General features: G+C 35.1%; 1 protein-coding gene across 3 annotated transcripts in view; it reads left to right on the forward strand.

Annotated features, from left to right (window-relative positions):
* Nucleotides 1-10,129, forward strand: part of NETO1 (neuropilin and tolloid like 1) — a 64,521-nt gene extending 54,392 nt beyond the window's left edge. Inside the window, exons 8-12 of one of the 3 annotated variants that reach the window (XR_007888778.1) lie at nucleotides 4,205-4,318; nucleotides 6,601-7,159; nucleotides 8,276-8,350; nucleotides 9,166-9,211; nucleotides 9,644-10,129. Coding sequence is in view for 2 of the 3 variants with exons in the window: in XM_051612264.1 (XP_051468224.1) it covers nucleotides 4,205-4,318; nucleotides 6,601-7,159; nucleotides 8,276-8,336 (734 nt within the window). In the remaining variant the exon portion in view is untranslated. The remainder of the gene's footprint in view (nucleotides 1-4,204; nucleotides 4,319-6,600; nucleotides 7,160-8,275; nucleotides 8,351-9,165; nucleotides 9,212-9,643) is intronic. The other 2 variants (XM_051612264.1, XM_051612265.1) reach the window with 2 other exon arrangements.
* The last annotated feature ends 8,587 nt before the right edge of the window (nucleotides 10,130-18,716 follow it).

Here is an 18,716-nt window from a genome sequence, read left to right on the forward strand (position 1 = left end):
TGCAGAAGTCTGTTGTGTTGGTCAAGCATGATTTCCCATCCGTAAGTCCACTAAGACTATATTCTTCTTGTGCTCCATATGCTTGGAAACAGTTTTCGGTATTACTGGCTCAGTCACCTTTCCAGAGATTGACATGAGGCTGATTTACCTGTAGCTCTCAGGATTCTTCTTGCCTTTCTCAAAAATGAGGCAGACATCTGCTTTATTCCAGTCCTTGGAAATGTTTCCCAATCAGCATGGCCTTTCAGAGACAATCAAGAGTGGCCTCACAATTACATTAGCCAACTACTGGGGGCATCCCATCAGGGTCCATGGGCTGGTGTCTGTCCAGTTTGTTTAAATGTTCCCCAATTGGTCGTCCTCTACTGAAGGTAAGACTTCCTTGCTCCAGGCTTTCTCCCTCATCTCAAATGCTTGTAGCTTCCAAAGACAAATGCCACAAATATCCTTTACAACCCTCACCAGATCAAAATCAAAGTGAGCTTCAGCTTTTCTAACTGTATAACTGTACTTTTAGTCAGTACCCATATATTTGTGCAGGGGTCATCTGACCCTACTCCCACCTCTTGTACGTGTCCTTTTTATGTTTGAGTTTTGGCAGAAGTTCATTGTTCATCTGTGCAGACTAACTGCTATTTTCACTTGATTTTCTGCTTGGCCAGATAGACAACTGTTGTGTTTGGAGAAGGTGATCTTAGAAGTTCAACCAACTGTCCTCGGTTAAGTATATTTCCAGTACCACCTTCCATGGCATTTTTCTAAGCAGACCCCTCACCTGTGAAGATTTACTTTCCTGAGGCTGAGGGTTATGATCCTGGTTTTTGCCTTATTCTTTCTTTGCAGCATCCTGAACTCCAGCATCTCATGATCACTGCAGCTAGGACTGCACCTGACATTCACATCCCTGATTGGTTTTCTTGCTTATTTATAAAAGCATGAGGCCCAGCAGAGCTCTCCTTGTCAGCTATAAGGGTATTTATACACTCATGGGGGAGACTATAGATTGATAGAGAGGCTTCTGCTGGGTGGAGAGGTTTGTATTGCTTTATCTAGTTGAAACTAATGGTAGCAGTAGCTTCCTTTTGTGAAAAAATCCACTACCTTTCCTCAGGTTTAAATATTTACCTGTTGAGGCCTTGCCTAGATGATGCTCAAGACTTCGGTTAAATCATCAAGTATTGCTGCCACATGCCTTGTCTGCTTGATTTGATTCCTATCCTGTGTTCTGTAACAGCTTCACGAAAGCATCAGCACCAGCTCCATCTTGCTGTAAAATAATCCTGTTTACACCAGTTTGTTTATCTTTTTGCTACTACTATAATGTCCATGATGCAGCAATCCAAAATCCCTTCACTGTGCCTCTTCAAGTGCAAGAAACTTAATTCCTCCAAAGTACAATGGGACTGACAAGTTTTTAGCTTCTCTTGATGCTTTCATTGATTCTAACAAAAAACTTTCATTAGAGTGGGATAAATAAATTTATTTCTTGTCCATCCTAATCACTCCAGGTTCAACAGACCACAGAGATTACGTGATTATACTAATTTTATAAACATGAACAAGAGGGCGCTGTTGTCATTAGGTTTAGAAATCTTATATCTCATGCTAAGATTGCTGCACTTACTCTGAAATGGTTCTGCTTTGCTATTCATCTAGCTTTGACATTTATTCACATACCATGTCTTTCCTGCATAGCTCAACAGCATTATTCAGAGAAACCGCAATTTCCTTCTTTTTTAGACCTTTCTCTTGCTTTTCATTTCCAAATCTCCCTGTCATCACTTTGCATAATCATCCCTTCTTCTTAAATCTGCAAAAATTACTTTTGTAATGCTGCTATTTTTTCTTTTTTATCTCTGAAACATTTCCTAATATTTTTAAGTTGATATACAATGTCATGTCATTTCTTTCAACTAATAATGCCTTAAGTATCATCTGTTTCTGCTGTTCTTCATTTTCCTTTCACTTTACTATGTTTCTCTAGCTTCTCATTTTCTACTTACCACCACTATACATCTAACTTCCTTGATTTCTGCATCATACGACTGTCCTTCTTTCCCTTAAATTGTTCTCTGTTCTTTTGGGGATTGTTTTTCCACTATTAATCCTTTCTTTGCTGTTGCATTCAGGATTAAATCAGACTGATTTTAAAGGTGCAAAAGGAAGTCATAGACATCCTAGAGGTTCTGCCTGCTCGGACACAGTGCTCCATCCTTACTGCTTCACTTCTAACGCCTTTCATGCCACTCTTCATGTTTTATGGTGTTCTGGTGTTTTTTCCTCCTTTATGGCTTTATTAACATAAATTTTCCTAATCCAGCACTTTTTCTTCTTTTTATTTTGCTTTTTCTTTTTTTTTTCCCCCTTGTTACCCTGTCACTCCTTGTGCTTTTGCCATTTGTCATTTAGGTGTGCACTTTTTTTTTTTTTTGTGCACTTTCTACTTCTGATCATGAATTTTGAATGGGTGGCTTCTGAAGTCTTCTTCAGTTTCCCTTTCATAAATACTCTCCTTTTTTCACTTTTCTGTTTAGAGCAGTCAGTGAACCCTTCCTGTGTGTTTGCAGCTACAAATGTGAAAGGATGATAGTGAAACGGACGAGTCTCTTATATGATGTGTGACATCATGATGAGTCATAGTATCCTCTAGGTTCAGCCCTCAGTGTTCCCAGATTGCAGCAACAAACATGGACCCTCACAAAACACCCTCCTTTGTTAATATGCATGTGCTGTTCTACCCTTTCTGTCCAGTTAAAATAAAAATCCTTCCTGTACAAAATGTAACATCTTCCCATGGTCACAGCAGCTTAAGGGATGGTGTAACAGACTTTTTAAAAAATTGAACAATGGGCAGAACCAGTCTGGCTCATCCATATTCTGCACTGGCTAAGGGATAGGCTATACAGGTACTGATATATCTTGGTGGATGGTTGCGTATTTGGGGGTGAGTACAAGTTTCAATGGAATTTGCTATTTGTTTAACAGATCCTAACTGCTTTGAACAAGCCATTATAGTCAGTTATGGATATAACTTCTTCAAAGGTTGATTTCTTGACATGATATATGGGGTTATTAAGCTCTACAATATAAATCCTTCCTATTGTCCTTAGTAAGCAAACAACTGAAGCAGTTGTCTGCTCTTAGCCAGTCTCAGCACTATGCATTTGTGTTGTCATAGGAACAGCTTCTAAAGTTGCGGAGGAGGAAAATTGCTATGAAGCATCTAATTCTAAGTATCAATAGAATGAGCATAGTAACTCCTTTCTGATTTGTTAAGGGTCTTAATTTATTTTCTAACTTTCCATAAAAAATCACCTTAATAATGTCTCTGGGTTGTTTCAGCTAAACAAGTCATAAACCATTCATTTTTACTGATTTAACAGTAATAAAGTTTGTAGCTCTTGCTCTGAATGGAGGAAGATCTTCTGGTTTGGCTATGTAATTTTGGAGTAGTATCTTTACAGCCTCAACACCTGAGGATCTCTCAACATTTGAGTAAGTAGCACAATCTAGCAGCGTGTAAAATTCCTTCTGATAGCCTTTGAGCTACTTCTTCACAGTAATAGTATATGGTCTTCAGTAAAGCCTTCATCTTGCAGCTTTAATCTACATGATTCTTCTAGACCACGGACTTCAGGGACACTGAAGACCTTTGCTTTCTTTAATCCCACTTGTGATCAAAGTGGTATTTTTTTTTACTGTAGCTTATATTATGATCAAAAGATTTTAAAAATATTTTTATTTTCTCTGCATATATGTTCAGACACTGTGGAATGGGCACTATAGTACATATCTCTTTTGAGTCACATAAGTTTTATAAGAAAACTGGAGTTTCAGCAAGAAACAAATTAACTTTTTTCATAGCAGCCCACAGGATACTGGTTTTTGGATCTATGGCTAAAACAGTTGATATCACATCAGTGACACCCCACTAATATTTGGGGGCCCAACTACTACAGCCATGACACTCAGACTATAGGAAAGTCTGTATATCTTAGGCAGAACTGAAAATCTCTTCCAGAGTATAATAAACAGTGTGTGTCTTGAGTGCTGTCAATGCTGCATGTCACATATTAAATATGCTCAAGAAACCCATGTTGTATAGTTTTCTCCTACTACAGATTATATGATCAGTCCTAGATGTGTTTGTTGTAGAGAGCTGAATGATTTATTACTTAATATCAGCTTTTTCTCTCGTTTTTAGCCCCTTGTGAAGCCAACACATTCTTTTGCCACAGTAATATGTGTATTAATAACACATTGGTCTGCAATGGACTTCAGAATTGTGTGTATCCTTGGGATGAAAACCACTGCAAAGGTAATGTCTAGAGTTCAAAATATCAAGTCTTGTAGACTGCATGGGATACAGCATGTCGTCCTTACTTCCTTATTAAGTAAATGACAGATGGATCTAAGCTCAGGAAGAGTAATTCAGGAAGAAAATATATAAAGCAATAATGACAATGAAGAGAGGTAAAAATGCTTATGGGTTTTATTTTCAGTCTTTGCATTTGTTTACTTGGTGTTGATTTGTGTTGGTTATGTCCTTCTGGCAGGTTATCTGCTGGTAGGCTGCCTTCTTGCTTGGTCTCTGTTTCCCATACACTCTAAAATATAAATAAAAGTCATATTTTTGTTCCTTTGTAATAATAACCTTTGTAGTGGAGTAAATTATTGGTAGCGGGTGTCTCCTAGCTGCATGCTATGCCTGTGATAGCCCAGATGGGATAAAAAGCCAAGGAAAAATAGAATTAACACTGTAAGAAAGCAACCAAATCTACTTATAATCAAGTGGAATTGAAGAGCAAGGAACAAGTATGGGAAATCAGGCATAAGTTCATAGGCAGGGACCGACCTTCTTAACCAGGTGCAGGCAATGGTTTCTAAATGGCTCTGTGTTTCTGGGGAAAAAAAAAAAAAAAAAAAAAAAATCAATTTCTGTGTTGTCTTCAGGGAAAAGAGCTTAACTAACTTACATTGAAGGCTTGGGAAAGAATTTGTTTCACTCTCTCTCCCCTCTTTCCCCACCCCCTGCTACTACAGATTTGTTCCTGGAAACTTGGGATATGCCAAATTTAGGAACCAATCAAGAAAAAAAATCAGAATGAAGTGGATTAGCAGTCAGCCTATAAATCTGCTGAATCCTGTAAAATCCTGACAAGCAGTTCAATAGAGTGAAACACAAATGAAAACATAATTCAAAATAACACAACAAAAATGTGACATGGAACAATAATCTTCAAAGAAAATAAATATACAGTTAGTAAATAATTATCAGTTCTCTACTTCAACACAGAGGAAAAAAGAAAACCCTTCCCACTCTGTAATTTTCAGAATTATTTTAATCTTTAATTTGGCAAGTGTCTTTTTATTTGGTCATGTGTGTTTATCCTCTCTTGTTTTTCTGACTAGAAAAAGGAAGTTTGTCCATTACAGTTAAAATGTTTTTTGCTGCTGTTTTGTGTTTTCTAACTCTGCTGCTTCCCCACAGTATAACTGACTGTAGCAGTCAGTTAGAAAAAACCTCAACTGAATCTACAGGAGTAACCAATGGGGAGTACTGAGAAGTTCGGTTTTGGTATCTAGGAGATTGTGAAGAGGTGGATGTTATTGTTTTGGTACCAATAACTTTCATTTCAAAGTCTTTTTATTAAGTCATTCAGTACATTTTATTTTGCCAGGAAAAATTACACTAAACTAGGTGTTGAAACTTAATCACAGTTGTCAAGTCTTGCTATGGCAGTGAGAGACTGAGGCAAATGCTTTCAGCTTGGATTTCTACATGGCTCAGTCACTGTCTCTTTTGTCTGCAGCCATTTGAAAGCAAATTAAATAGAAATATATATAACAGTAGGGAGAAACTGTTTTTATTATTTTACTACATATTTTCTGGTTTTAATAATTCACAATGCTGAATTTGCTGGCTGAGTTCCTAGAGGCCCCTGAGTAGAGGATAGTAAGTAGAATACACTTTCAGGTGGTTAGAAAAGTTGTGGTACCTAATAAGTCAGGAACAACAGAAAAAAACTTCCACACTTTTTTTGTTTTCCCCCTTTTTTAAACCTCTATTTAAATATTTTTTTCTATTTCTCCTAATATAGTTTTTTCATTGAATTCTTTCAACAGTCCCAGTCAGCTCATAAATATTAAGACTTCACTGAATTTCCCAATGCAAAGAATTTCTTTTTAAATCCCATAGTCTTGCTCTTTTTTTGGTCCTGTGCCCTAGATGCATACATTTACTGCAAGAGACAACATATAGCAGGCAAATGAAGTTCAGAGGTGACATTAAAGCCACATACGTCTTATGGTGGCTCCTTTTTATAAAAAAAATTAATCTAATTGAGCTTACAATAGACCCTGAATAAATAGCTTTTCAAGTGAAAGTGACTAGGTACACAGAGGAATTATACGTTGCTTTTCTGGCTTCCAAAAACACCTGATTTCATGCTTTTATTTCTTTGTCAGTGAGACTGATTAAGTGAACTCAGACATAGACTAGGCTCAGCTTTGCAGTAGTTCGTGAAGCCGTCATGGTTGTTTTTATTCTTTAGCAGCAATTAACAGTGTTCTTCTTTTTTTTTTTCTCCTGTCACACAGAAAAAAGAAAAGCTAACTTATTGGATCAACTTACAAATACCAGTGGGACTATAATTGGGGTGACTTCTTGCATTGTGATCATCCTCATTGTTGTCTCTGTTATAGTACAAATCAAGCAGCCTCGTAAAAAATTTGTCCAAAGGAAAACAGACTTTGATCAAACAGTGTTCCAGGAGGTGTTTGAGCCTCCTCATTATGAATTATGCACCCTCAGAGGGACAGGGCCTACAGCTGACCTTGCTGATGTTGCAGATGACTTTGAAAATTATCATAAACTGCGAAGATCATCTTCAAAATGCATTCATGACCATCACTGTGGATCACAAGTGTCTAGCATTAAGGGCAGCCGTAGTAACCTCAGCACAAGAGATGCTTCTGTCTTGACAGAAATACAACCCCAGCCTGTAAAACCACTCATTCAGCCCATGAATAGGAGAAATATCCTTGTCATGAAGCATAGCTACTCACAAGATGCTGCAGATGCGTGTGAGATAGATGAAATTGAAGAAGTACCAACCACAAGTCACAGGCTGTCCAGACATGATAAAGCTGTTCAGCGGTCAGTATCAATAGATTTTTGATGAAGACTATTGTGTAAGGACTTGATTGCCCAAACATATTCACTCTTTATTCAGTGAAGGCATATTTTCTTTCTTTCTTCTCTATTTATTGTTTAAATTTCTGTTTCCTGATAGCACATACTATTATATTATCTCTCTCTACCTGTCTCTTTCTCTCATCTCTACTCGTTTCCTGAAGGATTCTGTATTTCAGTTTTACTTTCTACTTTATATCTTTCTTTTTCTTTTACTATTTTACACATGCCCACATGCATACACACACAGGTCAACAGGTAGAATTTTTAGAAACCAAAGAAGAATTTGTATGAATCTAATTTTTTTTTTTTTTTAAAGCCACATACATGTGGTTGCATTGTAACTGAGGTGGCCTTGAGTATCATCCACTGTTGGTCTAATACCTCTAAATCAATCAATAAAAAATACATGTATCCATTTTGATGCATGACACAATAATGAGAAACACAACCCTGGGGTAAGGAAACCCCTTTTTTATATAATGAATGACAATATTTGCAAAACTTTACTGTATCTGTTCCATTATCAATCAGAGTATCTTGGCTTGTTATGTTAACACATATATAGAGAGTAGAACATGAGACAGCATAGTGAGTAAAGAATACTCATATATTTACATATAAGAATGTAGTTTAGAAGAATATTTCTAATCAATAAAAAGGGAAAGTCAAGTATGATATTTTAATAAAAGAGCTATTTCTACTGTATATTGACCTCTGAATGACTGTAAATATGAATGATTAAAAGTTTACAAGTAAAAGAAAAAGAAAATATTTATGAACTATTTATTTGAAAAAGATCACAGAAACTTTTAATATGTATTTGTGTTTCCTCTTGCATGCACTATTTATGCACTTGTGACTGTTTACATGTCCTCCATATTTTCTTTGCACATTCAGGCATTTCTATCTCTTTAAGAAATATTTATTTTAATCTAATTGCATGCCAATGTAACTTATTTCATGAATATTGATCTGATTATCAAGGTGTATTGTTTATTAAGTATCTATATGCATATATATTTTTTTTTTTTCTATGCAAACATTATTATTTTGAATGAAATAGCCATAACATTCCAGGTTCTGCCTCATTGGGTCTCTAAGCAAACATGAGTCTGAGTACAACACAACTAGGGTCTAAGAGACAAACTTGAGGTAAGTAAACATACCTATACAACAATTGATCCATCTGTTGCTTTGCATTTTATTTGTAATATTGATAAAATGCATGTTAGTTCTCAAGTTATATGTCACCTTGTATGGACAGAGTCAGACTTGAATACTGAGAAAACTGAAAGTCAAATGACCACTTCAGAATTGTAAACCAAGCAAACTCTAATGATCCCTTAGTCTTGACTACACTATAATCATCCTTTAGCTAAATATAATCTTAATTCCAAACACATTATAAAGAGAGATGCTTTGCATGGCTGTGGTGTTTTATTTATTTTTTTTTGTTTACGAAAATAAAATTTTGAGTCCCACCATGTGAAGTACTATGGAAAACTTGGCAGTCTAACCCTAGAGAGGAATATGTAGAACTATCAGGTTTCAGCTAATTTTATTCATCCAACCTTGTGAATTGTTGAGGAAGCGTATGTGGTAGTACTGAAAAATTTAGAGATTCAGTAGCACTAATGTTTATGTTTTCAATTAACCTTCCTTCTTTGAGTCTTTTCCCAGGCTTTTTTTTTTTTTTTTTTATTATCAACACAATATCAATAAACATAATCTCAAACTTCTATAATTAAATTACAGATAGCTGTGAGCTTGTCAATTTGTATATGCATGTATATATATATATATATAAATAGATATGTGTATAAACATGTTTATATGTGTATATATGTAAAGAGCAATTTTACTGGGAAAGAATCCATGAGTGTTTTATTGCTTTTAGATAGTTTAGGTAATTATTTATCTGTATTTTTCCTCATAAAGAACATGTTTTAACTTTGTTTTGATTTCAGACAACTGTTCATGCAGTCATGCAAACTCTGGATGGAAAAATCTATGGTGAATTATCTAATCTATCTGAAAGAGAGTTGACATGTTCCTAATTTAATTTCATTGACTTTATGCTAACCTCATAAATACAGACAAATGTTACTTCCTTAGCAAGATATTCCCATTGCATAATAATATATCTCTTTTGTAATTTGCTTGTGGGCCACCAAGTGCTCTTTAGTTTTTAAATACATTCAGAGATGTGCTGCAAAATTTAAGAAGAAATTAGCTCCTAGCTGAAACTGTCCTTCCTTCCTTCCTTCCTTCCTTCCTTCCTTCCTTCCTTCCTTCCTTCCTTCCTTCCTTCCTTCCTTCCTCCCTCCCTCCCTCCCTCCTGTTTTAATTCAATTTATATGCTTACATCTGTTACTTACTTGTTGGTTGTATGGTATGTGGAAGAAAATTTACATTGAACTTTTGTTATATGTATGTTGTTTTCAGTATATAGACTGCTTGAGAATAGTGCGCTCCTGGGTGATTTTGAACATGCTACAATGAAATGTGAAACTATCGTCCTTGGAAACACCAGCTAGAGGTTTTATGGACTCTCTTACCAGCTATTCTCATATCATGCAAAATTCAGCTAACAGTATTGAGTAAAATCACTAGAAGGCAATAAGACTTCAGTTATTATCTCTATAGATCATTCCTCTTTTTCTTTTTTGCTCTTATTTTTGTTGCAAGTTAAATTCCCAATTTCAGGAACAATTTACTGAAATCAGGTATTTAGCCATTCATGATCACTTTCAATAGACATGTTTGTTGGGTAAGCATCTAGCAATATGACTGAATTTGACATTGAGAAAATAATCTGCATGTATGTTACTGAGTATTTGAGTTGGCAAATATCCCTTTATTAGACACATTGTAAAAAGCATGCATTCACAATTATTGCTGTTACTGTTCCATTTCTGTGTCATATGCTTGCTACTTGTAACTTTTTATATAAAGATACATAAAACAATGTATAATAATTTCTTACCTTGAGTTTAATGGCAATGTTTTCTTTTACCACCTTTAAAAATCTTGTGTAATTTGGGAGATTAAGCTTGAAGCGCAACTTTTAGGAACTTGAAACACAGACACACCAGAGAATCAGCCACCTCTCATCCCTCACATACTGAAAGACAAAATACATTAATTTCTTGAGATTTAAATGAATTAATAAGAACTAAAGCTGTTCATCGATTTCAGTTAAAAGATTTGTGATAACCTTTTTGGTTCAATTCTGTACTGTTAACTAACCATGTTCCATGGCAATGATTACGAAGTTTACTTCAGCATAGAAAAGTGGCAGATGTTTATCAGTTATACAAATGTTATGGCTGGGCTCCAATTTTGGAAATATAGATATAAACCACCTCCTGGTGAAATATAATACTATATTAATAATTCAAGCTATAAACATTAGTAAACTATTGAAACCAAACCTGAGAGGTTAAGTCATTAATGAATTATTGTAGGCTGAAAAGCTACAATTATGTAAAGTTGAAAACCTCATTTGGTAACTCAATAACCATGCATAAAATCATAGTTTCACTATATATTTTAAGTGCTCTCTTCCAAGTTTTGTTTAAAAATTAATCCCAGCTCCTTCTTAAACATACTCTGTCATTCATATTTTTTAAGTTTTCCTGTATAAAAATTGTACTTGTTTTATTGAAAAAGTGGGAAGAATTCCATAGAGCTTACTGAAGTATAAATAGATGGAAAAACAGAAACCATGAAATGCTGACATTAAAAAAAGGGTGGTCTATATTAGTTATTTAAATTTCTAGTACCTAATTCACATAATTAAAATATACAGGAAATCTGATTATTACAAAACAATTTCTACAAATGCAATTAAGGAATTACATGAAAAAGTGTTTGAGGTGTTCTGCCACATTTTTGTACAAAATATTTTAAATGTATTTTACATAATTTGGTTGCAGCTTAATTAATTTCATCATCAGCATATATTAGCTGCAAAAACAGTCCTCTGTCCTCTGCAGTCATCAAGACTCGTTGAGTCATCTCTCAGTTATATAGATTTTTAACATGCACTAGCACTATACTGCATTTCCAGATCAGTATTGCTTTTCAAGTTCATACTCTTTATCAATTTTTTCCCTTAATTTTTCCATGTTCTATCTCATGATCATTTCTCAATATATTATGTTAAGGTATTTGCCACATCCATGCTTAAAATGGATGCATCAGTGTATCAGTTATAAAATCAAAGAAGAATTAAATACTTGCTGAAATAAATGCATATACATGCATACACATTTATGTATATTTATAAATGTTTGTTAATGGAGATAGTGGATAAATATACATATAAGGAGAAATCTAAATATGTGAGTTTAGCTTTCAATTAACTATATTGATTACCTAGAGAAATGCTGAAGCCTTGGATTTCATAGTTGCTACATATTTAAGTGCCTAAATCCCACTGAAACATGGAGTAGGTATAGTCCCTCCTAGACAAGCACACAACAAAATACATTCAATGATTTCTCCGGTGAAGTGTTGGCTGAGGGAGCTTAAATGAAGAAGACATTGGTACTAAGAATTATGTTGCATGCTCACCCTTGCCTTCTTTAAAAAAACAAAACAAAACAAAAACAAACACAAAAACAAAACAAAACAACAACAAAACCTGACTGCATCAGGGAAAATTAGTGAGAAACAGAAAAAGACCTGTGTAAATAGAGTGAGTCAAGCAAAGGGAAGAAGGTAATGTTTACTTGACCTTGGAAACTGCTTTAGAAATATGTTGTTTAATAGCTAGCTGTACCCTGGAAAAAACTCACCACTGTTAGCGACAAAGTAGGTGCATACTGGGAGAACAGGGTCAAATTATTAAATTATCTATTAAAAAATAAACAACACTAAATTTAAAACAAATTATAATATTACCATTTACATATTTAATTTTAAGTAATTATATTCTGGATATGGTCAGTTACAAACAATATAGATAACTTTTGTTTGGTATCACAATAGTAGGATAACTTAATGTGATCTATAGAAAATATTAAAATAAAAGGGGTTGTTGATGGAAGTAAGCAGTTTGCCTTTCCTATGAGCATTTTTTCTTATTATGAAACCACTTTTTTAAAAACAGAAAGCAGTTCAAACAAGCTAGTTCAAAGACAAGCAAGTTCAAACAGACAAGCTAGTTCAAGCAACTTCAAATTCACACAAGTTCAATTAGCTATAAAGAGAATACTATAAACTTGCATACTATAAGTGAAATATAATCTGGTTTATTACACCTTTTCCATTATATGGAAAGAAGGTTTTGCTTGTTAAATTAACACAGCTACATGTATTTTGTAAAAATCTTAGTAAATTATTATGGAGTGGCTGAGCTGGTAGTGTTAGCTTCATGCATTTTTCCTCATGTTTGCCTAAAGCTAAAAGAGAATGGTAATTACTAGACCACTTTGGTTTGAGTGTTGCAATGTGTGTGATGTATAGCTATGTAGACAGTATGCTTATTTCTTATACATTCTTTGAAATATTAGGTTTTTGTTATCACAGTGCATTGTCACATTGTTCATAGTTTTGAGTTGTGTTTTTTTTTTTCCCTTTCTCCCACGGGTGTAGTGTGACATATACACTTTTCTTCTTAGATTATATTGTGAACAGCCACTCCCAACATTTTCATCTGCTCCAGGAAACATGGCCTTTACAGTTTATGAAGTTTTCTCTGCAGCACAATTAAAACATCCCAGAAAGTCCATTTTGTAAACCATCCCAGTGTAAATCTTTTCTATCTTCCCAATTCTAAAAACAGCTTGAAGAAAAAAAAAAAAAAGCCTCTGAGAAATGTTAGCATTTTAACTTTCTATTTTTTATTCATTTTTATGCTGGAGATGATCTCTTTAACCTGGTAATGATAAAACCAATGGGAGGGAATAAGAGAAAGTAGAATGGCTTCCTGTTCAGAAGAAATTGCTAGTATCAAAAAACCCCAAACAAACAAACAAAAAAACCTCCAACAAAACCAAAACCAAACCAAACCAAACAAAACAACAAAACCAAAAACCAGACAAAAGAAACAGAGAATGATATGCTCATTAGAAGAGTACTTTTTACAAACACATTTAGAACAGATAAATTTTTTAGCCACCAAATAAAATTGTACTGTTCATGTCCAACTCCAAAAGATAGCTATAATACCTGTGCTTTATAGAACACTGTCCTGCAAACAAAGGTTCGTTTGTGTTTTCTTGTCTTCTACTTTATGTGCAATCTCCCTGCTATCACAAAGATAATCCTGCTGAGGAAGTACAGGTAAAGACATAACTGATACAAAGGACAAAACCTGCACCATTCAAAACCCCTTTTAACACAGAAGTCTTTATCTGATCTGGAAGTCTTATCTCCCCACTTGTGACTCAGTATTTGATGTGAAGTCCTGGACTCATGGCTCCACTGCTTTTCCTCATTGTTACCTTAGCATAATCTATCTTTATTCCTCGATCATCATTTTATGTCTTTATCACTGCTGCCTTTCAGTTCTGACCACAGTGAGTTCAATTCTGTTCCCTTCTCTTCTCCAAATTCATTGAAAATTCTGAAATCCTATCAGCTCACTGTGTTACCCTTGCATCCACCTGGCTCTCTCCCATCTATCTCTTCAGAGCCATCTTAATCTTACCTACCCTATAAACAGCAAAAATGCATGTACTAGATCGCAGCGTATTTTAATTACATGTAATTTATGCAGCAAACCAAAAGCTATGAAGATGTATTGGGATGGAGTAGAGTACAGGATTATTAGGGATATTGGATTTGTATTTTAATGACTATGCATCAGTGTTGTCTGGGCCATGTACCTCTGGGTTGTCATTCCTACTCTTGCTGTATTCGTGCCTTAATATACCACAAACAGAAACTCACCACCACCCCATTTCTTCTCCCAGTGATACCTGAACCTTTATCAAATTGTTTTGTTTCAAACACATCTGTTTCCTCCAATGCTACATTTGTATTAGTATGTTCCTCCACACAACATAAATCACTGTCCTAGCCTCCTCCACATGCCTGTTAAAACACCTTTGAGCTGCACAGCCTGGCAAAACCTTACCAGTGATGTGGCAGAGCTATCATCAGTAAGGTAAGAACATCAGCTACCAGGAGAAGCAGGAGTTGCTGCTTTCCTTGCCTCCATTCTCTTCTCCAGGAAAGGAGTTTTGCTGATCTTCAATCTCCCAATAAAGTCACTATAGGGAAAAAAAAAAAAAAAGAAGAAGCTGCCACTCCCTTCAAGCACAAACTGAGAGACAACCGAAGCAACCCATGATAAAAAAACAGGACCAAGATTGTTCACATTTCCTTACAGAAACAGCACACCTGACCAACACTGTGCTGCAGCATTACATCTCTCTGTTCTCAGATAAGGGAGGACTGAAGTGCAACTCTTCTTTATCCCAGGGAGCAGGATACCATAACCGTGAGTACTGATTCTATTCGGTGCTCTGAAGGATGTGACACTGCTTGCATCAATGTAGGCAGACAAAGACTTACTGGGCCTAGAGGGACAGTCCTGTTCTGTTGCATGCAGTTGACAGCTCTTGAATATCTAGTTACTTATACTTTTTAAGTTTGCCATTCTTCAGTCTACCTGTCTTAGCACCAGTGAGTAAATGCAGTCAATTGTTTCTACAATGGTGGTTTCATTGGAAAGTGACGATAATTTGACATTTAGTTTAGTTGGAAGTGAAAGGTGCCAGTGGCACTGCTGTAGCTAGTGTAAACAATCTAAAATAGTTTAAGAAAACCCACCAAACAACTAACAAAAAAAGAATCCACAAAAACCAAACAAAAAAAATTAAGGAGGTTTTTGCACAGATCCTAGATACATGTATCTGGTTAAACGAACCATTCAGCTTCATCCAATTCATCAGTAAATGAAGACACTTTCTATCTGAGGTTTTGCTAATAAAATTGCAGGGCATGATTCAGATCATTCCACTAGATTCTGCTTTTTTCAGAGTTCAGAGAAAATTTTTTAAAAATCAGTTTGTTGAAAGGGAATGGCTTTCACTGTCTTTAGTGAAGCACACAATACAACCGGGAAGGAGAACTTCCTTCCTCATTTCTTGGTTAGTGCTGGAGGAGTTTTCAATATCAGCAAAAATATAGATGAGCTGCACTTTCCCTTTATTTGACAAATAAGTGATTCAAAGCAAGCTTAATATTGTATATATAACTGACCCATGTAAGCTAGAAAACGAAGTTAAACAATGAAAGAGAATAACAGAAATTTAAGCATATTTTCCCAGGCACAAAGGCAGAAATAATATTTTTTAAATTTACAAGACTAACAACTGAACACTCGGTTACCATACAAGCACGATCCTAACCTCAATTTTTGTAACAAATTTCATATTATCATAAAATGGAGTTCAGCTGCAGAATACGATTTTATATTTGTATACCAGTTTGAAATTAAAAGTCTAACATGTAGATATCAGTAACAAGGAGCTGATCTCCTTTACTTTGGGACAGGCATTTTAAATTAAACTGGTTTTGCTGACCAAAAAGAATAATTGTTTTCATTTTTAAAGAGCCAAGTCTCTACATTTCAAATTTTCTTTGCCAAATGGAAGAAATTTTTAATTCCTTCCAGTTTTTTCACTCCCATATTCTACTGGCTGTTTTGCTGTAGAAAAAACCCATGAGGTTGTTTTGTTCGATATTCTGGGCATATCTAGCAGCTCTATAATAATGAAATAGTACATCACATGCCTGCAAGAGCAACTGCTAAGTTGCATGGCAAAGACTCAGGCACAGAGAGAAACCTTAGTGACACAAATGATCTTGTCAACTTTAAGTGTGTTGGTGGAAAGTCTGCACAGATCTAGGCAAACATTTTGCATTAGTGAGCTAGTAGTAACTTAAATCTTAAATTATTAGAAATAATATGAATGTGGCATCTCCATTTGTGAATACCACCTTCACGTTGGTGATTGGAAAACAGAGTGATAGTAACATGGAAAGCTTTCATTTCATGGCAGAAGGGAGCAAAGTTAATGTCAAATTATTATTGCATGTACTAATGTTATCGGGTCTGTGATTCTTCTTAATTCAGCTAGAATGCTTACTTTTATTCCTCCCACTTTTGTAAACCAAGTTTTGTACTCTGTTCATTGATGAACATCCCTTTTGCAATTCAGTATCTTATTTTGGTGGGGACTCGCAAAGAAAAAAATTGCTGTGATAACATATACAGCTTTTTTAAAATGAGGTTATTAGATGTCGTTAGAGTTTAGCTGAATTATTTAATGTGCTGCTGGAAAAAGTATTAGATTGAAGATGCACAAAAATAAAAATAAGACAGTACTCTGGAAGCCCTGCAGGATTTTAGTTCTCTGAGATTTTATTATTCCATTTGCTATGATCAAAAGGCAGAAATCTCAACAGGCATAAACTTTTATGGAAATCTCAACAGGGACGTAATCTTTATATAGCATAAAGTTTTAAACACACATCTGTCTAGAGTATATGGAGAAAAGAAAGGGAACATTTAGGAAATTCTATTGTAATGTTTTGAGAAAATGAGTGGTTCTTCTATTTCAGAATCCATCAAACAAATTTTGCACAGGCTCCTTTCTGTAGAATCTATGCATCATGATGAACAAAATATTTAAATAGGAGATATAAAATGCAATGTTTAGGAAGCAGCAGAAGTAGATCATGATATTGAAATTGTTTGGAAGTATGGTGTGTGATCCTGAACCTAGTATATACTCCCCTGAAATACTGCAAAACTCAACATCTCCCTTTGGTTTCCTTATGGTAAGGCATGTATTTTCAAGCTGATACATAGCAAGGGGGTAATATCCAAGTAAGTCACTAGGAAACTTATTTTATTACTGTGACTTTTGTCTAGTTCCTGAATCAGGATCTTGTCATCCAGTCTGTAAGGGCGGGCTCACCACACTCTGTTGCTGGTGACTCTAAATGGACTGATTATTCAGAAGTGAGGCTCTTTATGACAGATATATTACCATTTTTGTTAGTATTGCAAATTCCACCTCCAGCTATGATGATAATAACAGAAGTTGATGGGTGATAGAGAACTTGGTCTAGTTAAGCCTTAATTATATATCTATATTTTTGGTACTCTTCTCTATATTTTAGCAGGCAAAGTAAAAATAACAGGGTAGTTAATTTATTTTAAAATATATTCTATCACTCTGCTTGGATTTTCTTTAGTATTCTTGAGACATGTTCTTGATAAATACCTATCTGAAGTATTTATTTTTGAATGGATCGAATTATATTTAACTTGAGCATGAAGCTCTGAAGATCTAAATTTTTTGTATCCTCCCCTTCCCCAAGATTTATTTCTATTTTAAAGCTTTTCAAGCCTCTCAGGTACTGTTCTCCAGTTTGGAGCTGACTTTTGTCAGCGATGAGTATCAACTGTGTCAGAAGAAGGAAGAAAATATTTGCATCAGAAAATTGCTAATATATTCTCTCAATGTGAAGAACAACCTGACCGCTACAGCCACATGGATCCTTCTACTGTTAGGGGAGAAAAATATCTGAAGTTCCAACTAGCTCTATTTATGCCATAGTTGTATTTTCATCATGTGAAAATGGTCCTTATTATGCTCAAAGTGCATAAAAGAAAAAGTAGAAAACAAAGGAGACTGCTATAGAAAAAAAATACAACACATCCAAAATCTAACAGTGGTAAGTAAATAAATCATTGTACAATTGTGCATAAAATTAATGTACAGCATATATTGGAGTGGAGCCACTTCTGTTCTTTTTGGACACTTTGCAAATCCTCTGATGAGTTTACGGTGTTTGTTTTTAGCCATGTATCAGGCATTGTCTGCTAACATTTCAGTTATGTGTGCTTTATCTAGTTCTAAGTGTGAACTCTGCATTCCTAAATACTTATGAAAGCTGTTACCCAGACAGTTCCAACACCTTCCTCTGCTCTATGCATTTTATAGGTCATTTACAAACAAGAACTACTCTACAGAACTCCTGTTGAGCCCAGCAAAACATTGCACAGCTATGGCATTTAGCCAGTACTGTAATCACAGTGCATTGTTTGAAAGGGAAAAATGCAATGATGTAATAGCAAATCACATTCAAGGACCCAATCCACAGAACCCTGGAAAAGGACCTTTTAGTGAAAAGGCAGTACAGAGTTATTTCTAAGGAGCTTGAATTTGTCCTTTTTCATATGCTGATATCTAAATGATAAAAAGTATCGTGAAGGAGAAAAGAACAAAAGCATAATCCCGATCTTTTTCTTTCATCATAATAGTAGTGCTTATCTCTACATCAGCTGCTTGAGTGATGTATTGTCTGGGGAGAATTCCATGCTGAAATAGGTTTTCGAACATAACTTGTACTACTGATGCTTATGCAAGCCTCCCCCAAGCTGATTATTGAAGTTTTATAGAATTCATAAATCCAATAAACGTGACATGAGAATATTTCGGCATTTTGCCTTTGCTGTTCTCAACAGGAAATACATTCTAGATCAAAA

The sequence above is a fragment of the Apus apus genome, chromosome 2, assembly GCF_020740795.1.
Source record: "Apus apus isolate bApuApu2 chromosome 2, bApuApu2.pri.cur, whole genome shotgun sequence".
Lineage (NCBI taxonomy): Eukaryota > Metazoa > Chordata > Aves > Apodiformes > Apodidae > Apus > Apus apus.